The sequence below is a fragment of the Vipera ursinii genome, assembly GCF_947247035.1.
Source record: "Vipera ursinii genome assembly, chromosome: 1".
NCBI classification, from domain to species: Eukaryota; Metazoa; Chordata; class Lepidosauria; order Squamata; family Viperidae; genus Vipera; species Vipera ursinii.
The window spans coordinates 178,382,886-178,396,043 of record NC_139512.1 but is presented as its reverse complement, the minus strand read 5'-3'; the positions used below and the strand labels follow the sequence as shown (position 1 = coordinate 178,396,043).

The 13,158-nt window shown below is 35.7% G+C and overlaps 1 protein-coding gene across 2 annotated transcripts in view; it reads right to left on the bottom strand.

Moving 5' to 3' along the window:
• The window catches only part of ADAM23 (ADAM metallopeptidase domain 23), an 83,771-nt gene that overhangs the window by 39,287 nt on the left and 31,326 nt on the right, over positions 1-13,158 (bottom strand). For both annotated transcript variants that reach the window (XM_083350114.1, XM_083350115.1), the window contains exons 8-15: positions 10,816-10,888; positions 9,640-9,707; positions 6,769-6,834; positions 5,052-5,123; positions 3,365-3,531; positions 2,273-2,357; positions 1,017-1,107; positions 464-515 (exon numbers count right to left, since the gene is read on the bottom strand). In XM_083350114.1, the coding sequence (XP_083206240.1) occupies positions 464-515; positions 1,017-1,107; positions 2,273-2,357; positions 3,365-3,531; positions 5,052-5,123; positions 6,769-6,834; positions 9,640-9,707; positions 10,816-10,888 (674 nt within the window). The remainder of the gene's footprint in view (positions 1-463; positions 516-1,016; positions 1,108-2,272; positions 2,358-3,364; positions 3,532-5,051; positions 5,124-6,768; positions 6,835-9,639; positions 9,708-10,815; positions 10,889-13,158) is intronic.

Sequence of the window (13,158 nt, the reverse complement as noted above, 5' to 3'; positions counted from 1 at the left end):
ATTTAATCAAAAAACAAGTCAATATTCAATTGAATTCACTTGACCCTGTAGCGTGGTTAATATCACACAGAGACAAATGGTAGCAAAAGGCATCTATCCTTGCAATTATGCACTATTGTAAGCAAGTGAGAAAAAATAAGTTATTTCATGTAACAGTTTCTGATTTAAACTTGTTTTTTACTTTTAAAATTATACACATTTCCTACGATCCTCTCTAATTTCTTATCGTGTAAAGATAAGTGACATAAGAGAAACAAACAAGATTTAAAATAAAAAATCTTGAAGGTGAAAAATTATTTGTAAAATACATCCACATGCATAGTTATATAGGTTTTTTAAAAAAATAACTGAAATATTTTTCCCTCCATGGTAACAGAAAACAGTAAGATGAATAATGTGTTGGTTTGAGCAAAATTTAAACAATAATTGAACTGTGTATAAAGAATCAATTATCACTACAAACCCTGTTTCTTCCATGATGCATCCACCCCAGGATTCTGTACAATCACACCCTTCTTAAATGATATAAGAGAGAGGGAGAAAGGGGGAGAGAGAGAGAGACAGACATAATAAAATTAGTTGACAATATGTACAACAAAATACACCATAAAGTAGAGAACAAATATAGTAAGTTTTTTCATTCTTTGGATGTCTGCATTTTGAATAGTACATCCAATAAGCATAAAAGAATTCCCTATTCATCTGAAAGACTGCAATGAGTAATCTCTTCCCAACAAAGAAAAAGTGAAGACACTCTACATATGTGGATACGCAGACATGCATGATTAAGAGATTATGTGTCATCGAATTATTTTTGACTTCTAGTGATAACATAGGTAAGTTGCCTCCATGAGCATGCATGACCAAAAATAATACCTGGGCAGAGAAGTCTTGAATTGACTTAAAAGATTCTTAGACAACAAAGTAGTTAACTCTGTTTAGAGAACTATACAAACTATACAAACTATACAAACTATACAAACATTTAGTCTGATACCAGGAGACTTAGCACATACTTGGTTTTCTGGATGCTGGCTCCCATTGTATCCCTAGATTCTGAGCCAAACTTTGGGACAATTCTTGTGCTATTGCCCAGGAAAGCCCATACTGTTAGGAAAAGATATCAACCTCAATTAAATTAGGGTGAAAAAAGAGGTAAATGCAGATTATTACAAGTTTAACATAAAGCTGCCATCACAAAATGTTGTAGACATTTTTATCTTGTTTTGCTTTTACTTTATTTTTATTTTTAGTGTGTTTCTATTTGCAGTTCTGGCTACTGACCATAATAAACATTCTATTCTTTTGTATATAACTTAACCTACATCCTAACATTTCTGTGGAAATATCTTATTAATTTAAACAGAGTTTATTTCTAAGTACGTGCAACACTGTTTCTGTTAGTATACAACAAATATTTCCTTGAATTTAAACAATCATAAACAAGCCTTGTCCTGATAAATGAGAAAAAATACAACTAACGGAGAATAGCTACTATCTACTTCCCAGAATTGGCCTTCCCAGTACTGCTATTGGAAATAGGCTTACTCTGTGAAATAAACTCACTATTTGAAGGATAAAAAGAGCAGATGAGGCATAAAATATGAACAGAAAAGTACAAATATAATAACAAAAAAGGAAGAAAAAACCAGGCAAAACAAAAAAACCATATAGTCAAGAAAAAGTAGTGACTAGACTCTGTCCTAGGATGTTCTTGGATGAGAAGCAAAATGTCTTCAAGGAAAAAACAGTCCAGTTGACTTTTGGAAAAATCATGTTTAGAACACTCATGACCTGGATGACTGAATCTCCATACACATTATATTTATTTATTTACTAGCTGATCAATGACTGGTTGGATCATATCAGAGATATTCTCTTACCAAACCAATGAACAGAATGATCACAGGAAGGCCAAAAATAAAAAATGCAGTGTAAGTGACCTCTGACTTCCTGCCAGCTTCCCCATTGGCTGTGCTTGAGAGAAGCTAGAGGGAAGGTTCCAAATGGTAATCATGTGACCCTAGAGCACTGAAACAGTTGTAAGTGTAAATGTGAGCTGTTTCCAAGTTTCCACTTCACAATTACATGACCATGGTGATGGGGCGTGTGTGTGGGGGGGAGGGGGAATGCAACAGCCAAGTACTATTTGTTCAAAGTCATTGCAACCTGGAATAGTTGCTGAATGAGTGATCAAGAATCAAGGACTTCTTATATACTCATGAGACTTTATGAATTCGGTAAACACATTTCTTCAAAACAGAACTATTACCTCATTTACTCCAACACCTCTAGCCACTGAACAAATTCCTCCAAAATAGCTTAGGCTACTTCTTTTATAATGAAATGTCACATTCCTTCAGAACAAGAAAGATAAAAAACAGTATTAATAGCATTATCTTCAAATGAAATAGTATAACATAAATTATGAGAACACTGGGCTTGTTTTAGTCAGTTTCTTTAATGTCGTTGAAGGAGAATATTCGTAGATGGATTACTCATAGTAATTCTGTCAAGTGCTTTGTGTTTTTTTTAATGTTGTCTTTATTTATAAGTAACTCAATGTGGTGAAGATACCCAATACCTAATACTCCTCTATCTCCTACTTTCCCCATAACAACAATCCTGTGCTATGGGTTGGACTAAGAGAATAATTGGCCCAAATCACCCAACTAGCTTTTGTGCCCAAGATGGAACTAGGATTCATAGTCTCCTGGTTTCTAGGCCAGCACCTTAATGATTACACCAAACTGGCAAGGATTAAATAACTTATTTCCAGTTTTTGAAGGTGTGATAAGAAGAAATAAATGTAAAAGTGAGAGAATATACAGGAAAATATGCTACCCAGAAAAAAGCTTCCTAACTGAGATAACATTTTTTTGAATAAGATACATCTCTGTACTGTACAGTACAGAAATAATTCTTGACAGTATTAATTTTGGGTACAATTAATCAAATCACAAAACAATAAAGAAAATGTTCTGATCAATTAAGCTCTAGATTTGAAACTCAAAAGGCTGATATAATGTTTAAAAGAAAAAGTGGCTCTAAAAGTATGAGTAATCTTAGATGGATTCTTCATAGTAATTCTGTCAAGTGCCTTTATTTTAATCTTGTCTTTATTGATAAGTAAACTCAAGGTGGTGAACATACCCAATACTCCTCTATCTCCTATTTTCCCCATAACAATCCTGTGAGATGGATTGGACTGAGAATAATTGGTCCCAAATCACCCAACTAATTCATTGGGTGGGTGAGTCAAGAGCTGCTGCATTTAATGACACCTCAGGATGAAATGACTACAGATCCTTAAGCCTCTTAAGAAGAACAAGAGGACCAAACCATCGCTCCTCTTTTTACATACGAGAGGAGATGTACGGCATCAGCATGTTGCTTGATGAAGTTCTGTCGATATCGGGAAAAATCATGAAGCATCTGCCGTGGATCCGAGTGGACATGAATGCGATCTCTGTCTGACCAGGTTTCAACAGCAACTAGAACAACTCTGGTGTTTAGTTGCTCCTTGTAAATCTGTGGGAAGAGACAGGACAAGCACAGGAGTGGAACACTGGGTCAAACATGCACAATTAGCCAATCAATGAGTGGAAAGACAAACAGGGTAAAGTAGGAGAGAAACATTGGAATATAATTAGATAATACACTTCCCTAATAATCAATGCTCCATTAAATTTACAGTACAGTCAATAGTACAAAATACTGCATAATTAACAGTACATCATTATGTAATTTTTACTATATAGTTTGTGGTAGGAAATAATAAAAACAGTTAAGAATGGACAGGCCTCGTGCTTGTGAGGTTTTGTTTAATTGTAAGTATTTTATTAATCTAATTTATCTAATAATTTAATTTAATAATTCTGAATCCAGGTGCCTGAAGTGAGCACAACAATAATCTGTTCTTCCCCAAACATCTTTAACTGGATGCTCAGAACTTTTTTTCTGCTTGAATTCATGAATTCAATAAAGTCACTCATTCTTCAAACTGCATTTCTAGCAATCATAACCGTCGTTAGGTTGGTATTTTGTCCTGTGATTCAGTTATATATTTTGCACAACAAGGTAACATCACAGATACATCTTCTGTTTAAACAAATAATCCTCAGTTTCATTTTTCAAAGAATTGTCCCTACCTTCATTCTGTCAGGCCCATTTCATAATAGGACTACTATGGGCACAATGGACATGCATAAAATAATTCTATTTTTTTTATCTGGATAGTCTTTAACTGCACAAAGAACTGAAGTGTTTTTAGCACTGGAAGAAAAATATGTACCATTGTGAGACAGCTTATTCAATACACTGCATTTTTCAAACTCTAAAGAAAGCTTGTGTGGAAGTGGCAACTATAGCTGCCTGCACTGTAAGGCAGTTTTTTCAAAGAGTTTGTTGATAGGGTCTCTTCTTGGCATTCTGTCTTTTCCTTTTCAAAGCATTGCAAGATTTATTTATTCATTTTCAGCAGCTTTCAAGTGCAAGGTGCTACACAGGATAGCATTACAGGAAACTGTGATTCTGTAGCCTCCCAAAAGAAAGAATACCTTCCATGAAACTCAAATCATGAATTTGTGTCCTCTGCATTCTCAGAGGACATTGAATGTTTCTTTCTAGGCTCAAGGGTTCATTTTCTGTTAGTACATGTGTGTAGCTGGTAGCACAGACATCTGGTTGAAGCCCTGATTACATCATGGATGTCAAGACATGACACAAATTATACAATTTATGTCCATTGCATGATGACATCATGACTTAGGCAATGTCATTTGCCCCCCCCCCTTGCTACACTATAATAAGGATTTTTTTTCAAAGATTTTTTGTAGTTCTTCAAACTTTGGTATTTATTTTGCATAATATAAAAATTGGGATTTAGACAGTCAAGTCTGCTATTCATGTAAACCTGTTCTTGTTCTTAATATAAAAGAATTATGGGACAAACGGTTGCCTTTTCAGTTTATCATTCCCTATTGATTCCATTTCTCCTAGTCAAAATTGAATACAGTATTATTAATTTTATTGACTATGGCAATACTTACAGCATCCACAAGATTTACCACCGATTTTGCAAAGTTATTCGTATTACTATGGGATGAACGATGCTTTCTGAACTAGAAGAAAAATGTTAAGTCATAATCCAATCAAAACATTGATTATACTTCACTGCTTCCTGGCAATGCCAAAAAGAGAAGCAATCCCACTAATATTTCTCCTTGAACATTTTTGCATTGTATTGATAAAGGTCAATTGCTCAAACAATAGTATAAAACATTAATTTGCAATAACTTTCCCTTATAATTCAAACTTTTGATTGCAAACCTTCTTCTGTGGCAAATAACTCAATGCATTTTTTTATTTCAAGTATAAAATGTTCTATGAAGAAGACTGTGCTTAGTTGTCTTTAGATCTGCCATAATAGTCCAGAAAGAAAACTAGATATCTGGGTATCTTACAGAAAGTTTACTATTAAAGTTTTATTCACAAACATAAATAAACTTTTCTTATAAATGAAGCCTGTTAACATTAATTACTTATTATCAGCTTATTTTTATATAGTGCCTTTGGGTCAGTCTTGACTCCTGGAAACTATTCTAAATAATCAATGCAATTTTGTTGGCAGCATTTGGAACATGGCTTTGCCAGTATCTTCTTCCTAGTGCCGAAAATGAGTAGCCCAATGTTCCCCACCCCCCACTGGTCTCGTGCCTAAAACAGGACTGGAACTTAAGATTCTCCAGGTTTCTAGCCCAGAGCTTTTAACCACTGCACCAAACTAGCTCTCTTGGCATATTTAAAACTCTATGTAGTGAAGGGTTTACACCTCAAAGTTTTATTTTAAAACTCCTTGATAAAATGTGCCAAATCATTGGGACACAACAAATGAAAAGAGCAGTTCCTCATCTGGAAATATATTTTATTAATCTTTGGACAAAAGAGTTCAAAAATTCCAGAACATAACTCTCCAAACATTGCACTCTCAGATTATAAGCAAACATGATGAATTTCAAACATCATGTACAAATATTATCAAATTTCTGACCTCATAGAAAAACACTGCAGCAATCCTGACAGAATTTTTATAATCAGTATTATTATTCTCATATTGCAGATGGAAACCTGAGGCTGAAAATGAGATTTCCTGACCAGAATAATTGGCAAACAAAATGTAATCAGGCACTTCCTGATTCATATCTCAGTATCTTATCAACTCAGGTTCAACTCAATACCGCTTTAATACCAGCATTTTGAGACATTTGAGAAGTAGTTATCAAGACAGGGAATCTCTGCTATACGCACTGGCTCCACATGAGGTATCACTCTGTTTACTGGTAGGGCTGGCCCTTGCATGAAAGGTATACTCATTTTGAACTCCCGAAACCCTCAGAGATATGGAGACAGGCCGTGTAGGATGGGACAGAGGAGGCAAAGAAAATGACTGTGCTCCTTCTAGCCCCCTCATAATTTTAATTGCATGGCAGATGTAATGTTGAACCAAGCCTTGAGAAAGACAACTAAATGAACAAAAATAAATCAACTCTATGTTCTTTCCCAGATGCACTTCCAGAAATAACAATGGATATGGAGGTATCAAGTAATCCAAGCCTGACTGTTAATGATATCCATAATCTAGTCTTATTCCAAGAATTTTCCAGTACACATTCCTTAATTCACAGACTTTATTCAAAAGTACAATTATGCACTTTCCACAATCAACTCTTATAAAAAAGAAGAATAGAAATAATAGAATCAACTTACCATTTTATGGTCATTAACAATCATGAGTTCCAGGTATTTCATTTCTTCAAAGATGCCACGCACTGCCTGTAAATTATAAAAAGAATAGTTAGATTTTAAAAAGGTTGTTTTAGTGTTTGTCATGATAACTCACACTGTCTTATGTCTGTTTTACCAAAGCCTAAGAGCAAATGATATTGTTTTAATTCAACTGGGGAATATCTAGTCTTTTTCAAAATGAAAACAGGAGCAAATTCTTTGTGGATACAAAAGTCCATTTTTCTAGCCAGAGATATAGTTGTTTTTTATTCTTTTCTACAACTTTTATTTTAATTGTAAAAATAATATTTTAAAAGGTTTGCCATTACTTTAGATGATAGGTTAAAATCAGTCCTGTCATGTTGGCTGGAAATCCCATTAAGGCCAATGAGTGTGATAAAGATGCTTTGAAAAACTAAATTGCTATCACATACAAGGGTTTTTAACTTTAGAAAAAAGTATAATGTCCCCCCTCCCCAATGCATATGAAAGCTACTTCCTCTACAGGTGCAGATGATGAATAGCTATGAAGGATGAAGAATCCTCTGCATACCGACTAAATAGAACCATGGTCTGACACAGTGAAACTTTGTATGTTTTGTCATTACTGCACACATATGTTCAAGAAGGGTCAGCTTATATAACATACACCTTATGCAATTAGGACATGAACAAAGACTGGGACAAGCATAATTATCCCATATTGTTGTACCTGTATAGAATCTGGCATATTTTTGCATCTTTAGTGTTGCATGAACCTTTTTCTGCTAATAGTTAATCAATTCACTTTTAAGTGAAGTTTTTACATTGTCATAGGGTGTGATATGAAAGCATATGATGCAGTTAATATCCTGAAACTAAACATAACTGAGTCTAATCAAAAACAACCTGGGAATTCAGTGTATATGACCCTGAGTTATGGTCAAGTAAAGATGAAATATACAATTAATAATAAATAAATAAATAACATCTTTTCAAATTCTGATTTGTTCCTCTCTGAGCAATTCAAAGTCCATATTGTACAAAATTAACAAAATATATAGGTAGAACTATATGCAATTTGTTGGCTTCCCAAAAAGGTTATGTACGATTTCTTATTAATGGAAAGAAAGCCAAGTTGTCTTGAACTTCTTACCAGTTGCAGAAATGGACTGTGTATAACAATCTATTCACATTCATAAGAATTCAAACCACCCATTCTTTGAAAGACTTTGTTTGGAGATTTGATTTGGAGATCATTTTTTCTATATATTAATTCTATATATTAATTTTGTTCAAAAAGTTTTATGTTTTATTGGGATTTAAATCCTTATCATATAAACAGAAACGTTTTATCATTTAGCTCAGCTAATTCAATCACAAATTATGTTTACCCCAGTCTTGAAAAATAATTGTAGATGATTATATATAACATTTCCATGAAAATAAAATTCATAGTGATGTCCCGGTGCCTGGAGGCGGTCCAGGTCTGGATGGGGAGAAACAGGCTTCGTCTCAATCCCGCCAAGACTGAGTGGCTGTGCATATCGGCATCCCGGGTCAACCAGACTATTCCATCTCTAACGATAGGGGGTGAGGTGTTACCCCCCGTTGATAGGGCTCGCAACTTGGGCGTCCTCCTGGATTCACGACTCAATTTTGAAGACCATATAGGAGCCGTGACCAGGGGGGCTTTTGCCCAGGTTCGCCTGGTGCGCCAGTTGCGACCCTATCTGGACTGAGATGCCCTACACACAGTCACTCATGCGCTCGTGACTGTGAGAGCAACGCTCTCTACATGGGGCTGCCCTTGAGGACCACTCGGAGGCTTCAGCTGGTGCAGAATGCGGCCGCGCGAGTTGTGATGGGGGTTTCCCGATACTCCCATGTAACACCTCTACTCCGCGAGCTGCATTGGCTCCCGGTTGCCCTCCGGGTGAGATTCAAGGTGCTGGTGATGACCTATAAAGCCCTAAATGGCTTGGGTCCGGGATATCTGAGGGAACACCTGCTGCCGGCATCAAGTTCCCTTCGTCCAGTGCGCTCCCACAGGGAGGGTCTTCTCAGGGTGCCACTGGTAAGAGATTGCCGGTGGGTAACACCCAGGGATAGGGCCTTCTCAGTGGGTGCGCCTTCCCTTTGGAACCAGCTGCCAGTGGAGCTGAGGACTGCCCCCGACCTCCGTTCATTCCGCCGGGGCCTGAAGACCTGGCTCTTCGAGCTCTCTGGCCCAGGCTGAGGATTAATCTTATTTTAACTGGGGTTTTATTTATGCAGGGACAAATATAATTTTTTTTAAAATTTGTTTTTAACTTTTGTATCTTGGTTTTTTAATCACCCTGTAAACCGCCCTGAGTCCTTCGAGAAAGGGCGGTATATAAATGTAATAAAATAAATAAATATTATATAATCTTTTTAAAAAATGTAATTTTTTCATAAATTGTAATTATCTCTTGTAAGCACTCCATATTCTTCAACATAATTCATGGTACTTCCCTCCCCCATCATTCCTACAGATTGTCTTTGCCCCTCTAAAAGTGTATAGGATTAAATAGTGCCATAAACATTAAGAGTGTCTCTTTTTTACTCAGTCAGGAAGTAACTGAGTAATTTTATCTACTTACCTACTATCTACCTACCTATGTATGTACCTGCTGTTTGTTCAATTATTTATATTTATCTCAGTTTCACCAATTTGCTGTTTAAAATGAAAACAATTGTGAGGTAAATTTAAACGATCTCCTGCAGTACAAAATCACTTCAGCATGAAAGCTGAGGTCTAACACAGTACTACATTTTACATGTTTTCCCATGTCTTTTAAAAGCAAAGAGATCTTGTATTTGATGCAGTATTACTGACGTCGTAACACTCACAGCCCTTCTTCTCCTTCTTAGCCACTGCAACTCAGACAGGAAGGACCAATCAGATGTGGAATCGGTATCTAGAGATTGATAGCAAAGAATTTTCTGTTTTAACACACAGCAACTGTACCTTTGTCAAATAAAACATATTGGCTGTTTCCCCTTTTATTGGTAAACCTTTCCTTTGTTTTAGATCTGCTAGTTTTAGCCAACAAGTTCAAGCTACTTTAAATCCAGTTTAGCATTCAGTCCTCAACTTTATTCACTCAAATTAAAGTCTGTCTCCAAATGACTGAGTTGATAATGATGGCACGATAAACTATTATTCAAATTATTCCCAGTGCCAATCCTATCTCTGATGACTTGTACTTGTCCTGCATATAATCATTGTTATGTATGGGGTGTGAGCAGCAGCTCTGCAGGTACCACAGCAGTATGCTGTGGCCAGATTTCAAACCTCCTGCATATTCCAGTGAAAGCAGTTACCAGCAACATGTAATGATGACTATAAGTTGCTAAGTTAACTATTCCCTTTCTTGTAAAAAGAAGAATTTCACTGTAAAGATAGGGATTACTGTGAAGGTTGTATATAAATTACAGTTGCTCCAAAATATGGGAGCAGTTGGACAGCTGGCATTGCCAAAGGAAAATATAAGGCCAATTTTATGTATACCTTACTAGATATGTTATTATTTGGAAAATGTGCTATGTATAGTGTTTTGCAATCTAATCTTACAAAAGAATGATGTCAGTATCAATTATGAACCAACTCCTCACTGTTCTTCAATAAAAAGATTTCAAGACTCAGTATGATATATGTAGAGTTTGCTCATTGTATTTCATTCTATAGAGGACAATTCCAAAGAGAGTTAATCTATCACATCATGGTGTAAGTTGCCCATACAAGTAAAGTGTAAAGAGCTTTCTAACAATTACATTATCAGCTTATCATAAAGAACTATGTATCTAGAAAAGTGGCTGCTAGCAACAATAATTACACTGATTACCGTATTTAATTCCACATGTAAATTGAGAATGTTTCTGTTATATCATGACATACTACTATGTAAATTTCTGTTAACTATACTGATCATTCTTCTGGTAGAAGTGCCATTAAAATTATTTACAAATTTACAGAGTTTATATAGTTTTAGTAACAAAACGTATTAAAGTACAGTTATGTCATACCAAGATCTTCCAACTGACTGAAGGCATTTGATCCAAATGTTCTCCGAATGACATGTAGTCTACCTGTACTGCTCTGAAGAAGAAAAAGGGGGGGGGACAAATAGAATATTGTATTGGTGATATAAATTTAAGCATGATAGAGTATTTTCACCTAGATGGGTAGACAGACAGATAAATTGATGGGTGGTAGGCAGACATAGAAGATAGGACAGATAAAATATAATGGATAAGCCTATCCATGGCTAAACTCAGGATGTATTTTGGAACCTAAAATTCTTGGCTTATCCATGAGTGGGTGAGTGGGGTATGTGTTTGTGTGTGTTCAGTTTAATCTCTTTATGTATATAATACCGGCTACAGAACTTAGCATGTATAGAAACCTGCAATTGTATTTTTGAATGATACAAATTGAACTGTGGAATATTTCTCTTTGGATGTTCACTAGGAATGCAACTGGACTGAACTCCCTTTATTACCTTGCTGGTCCTCCTTCCCTTCTCCTAGTGGTTAGATATTATTTGGCTGGGCCCTGACCATATTTTCTACTGAGTTTTTGTTGGTTGTTTTGGAAGGAGTCCTCAGCCTTCTAATATTTCCCCTGATCTATTTTACAATTATATAAAGGTAGACAGCGGAATCTAACTCAATTCCAATTGGAACTTAAAACTATAATTCCATGACTTAAACTTAGTTTTCCATATTTAATTCTTTAGCAATGAGAATATTTGTAGCTCAGGGTTGACATGAGGGGTCCTTGATGCTCTCTGAGCTTGGTTGTTTTCTTGAAGATGCATTGATGATGTTACCTAGTTCAAGTAATGAAACATCCTTTATGTCTAACAATCTATTAACATTCAGTAACAAGGAAATGGCTGTAATGGGGCTGTTGAAGGAAAACCTCTGAGAACCTTTGGAATTCTATAAAGCAGGCTTGTACATCTCTCCTACAGGTGTTCTGGCCACATATATACCAGCACTTGGAATACTGAAGTTGTTATTTAGATATACAATGATAACGCCCTAATTATCAATGTATGCGATCCTTTGCCATCAAATGTATTAAAACACTCTTTTAATAAAAGTTTTTCCTGCAGTCTTCTTTATTCTTCTGTCTCCTAGAAAGATAAGCATAGCATCCTGTAATAATCCATAGGCTACCAACATGGCATAATATGTGATGAGAGGAAAAAACCCTGCTTATGTCATGCATCTACCCCATGGGAAAAACCTCCATTAGTGAAAAAGCTTCTATATTCTATATAACTAAAGAAAAACATAGTGAAAGCTTACCTTGATGCTCTTAAAAGCAGTGTTATTTTTAGCATCTGCTATTATTTTTGGAACTAGAACACATCTCTAGAAAGATTGCAAGAAGTCTAGGAGGAGGAGGTCAAGATTATTTACTGTGGCAGGGAGGGAGCACAGGGGGGGAGGCTCAGCTAATCTCAATGTACACATGTTGTACTTTGACAATAAAGGTTTATTGTTTATTATTCTGCAATTCTCTAAATTATCTCAAGCAAAAATTAGGAAATTATTTTCCCAGGTGGAGAAAAAAAAAGAAACACCTACTTCTCCAGAAAGAGTCCTATCAAAATTGCCAATGAACAGTCGCTTTACTTTAGATTCACCTTACCAAACGCTTCCTTCACAATAAACAAAGGCTACGTTCATAGCCAACCAAGATAGGGGCTGCCAATTCCACCAATGCTCTGGCATGTCACCTTCTTTTCTGACTATCCAACAGGATGTCAGAAGGAGCTGGTTCTTTTCAAAGAGTACAGCATAGAGAGATATTATCTCTGAAATCTTAAAGGAAACATGTTCCTTGTTGTACATGATCCATCGTGCCTCTGGAAATAAAAATTAAAAGATGATCTCCCTTTTTTTGCTCAAACTGTTCACTAAATATAACTTTAAACCCATTTTCTATTTTGAGCAATATTATTACAAATTATAGCTTCCTTCCAGCCTCTGTCATTGCTCTCTTTCCCCCTTTCATACATGTATTCTTCAATTCTAAATCTTGAATAGTTGGTGCTCACTAATTTATGGTCTTCATTTTCTAATAAGTTAAAGGTTAAGCTGCAGTTGCTATTTAAGTTCCTAAGTTGTCTTTTTGTTCCGTTTTTGAAAGTGAGATATTTTATTACAAAAAATCAGCAAAATCCATTGATAGTGTAATACTATTCATGTCTTTTAACAGTTTTTTCCTTTTACACAATAAATCGGAAGGAAGGAAGGAAGGAAGGAAGGAAGGAAGGAAGGAAGGAAGGAAGGAAGGAAGGAAGGAAGGAAGGAAGGAAGGAAGGACCACACTGAATACATAAAGGGGAAAAAATA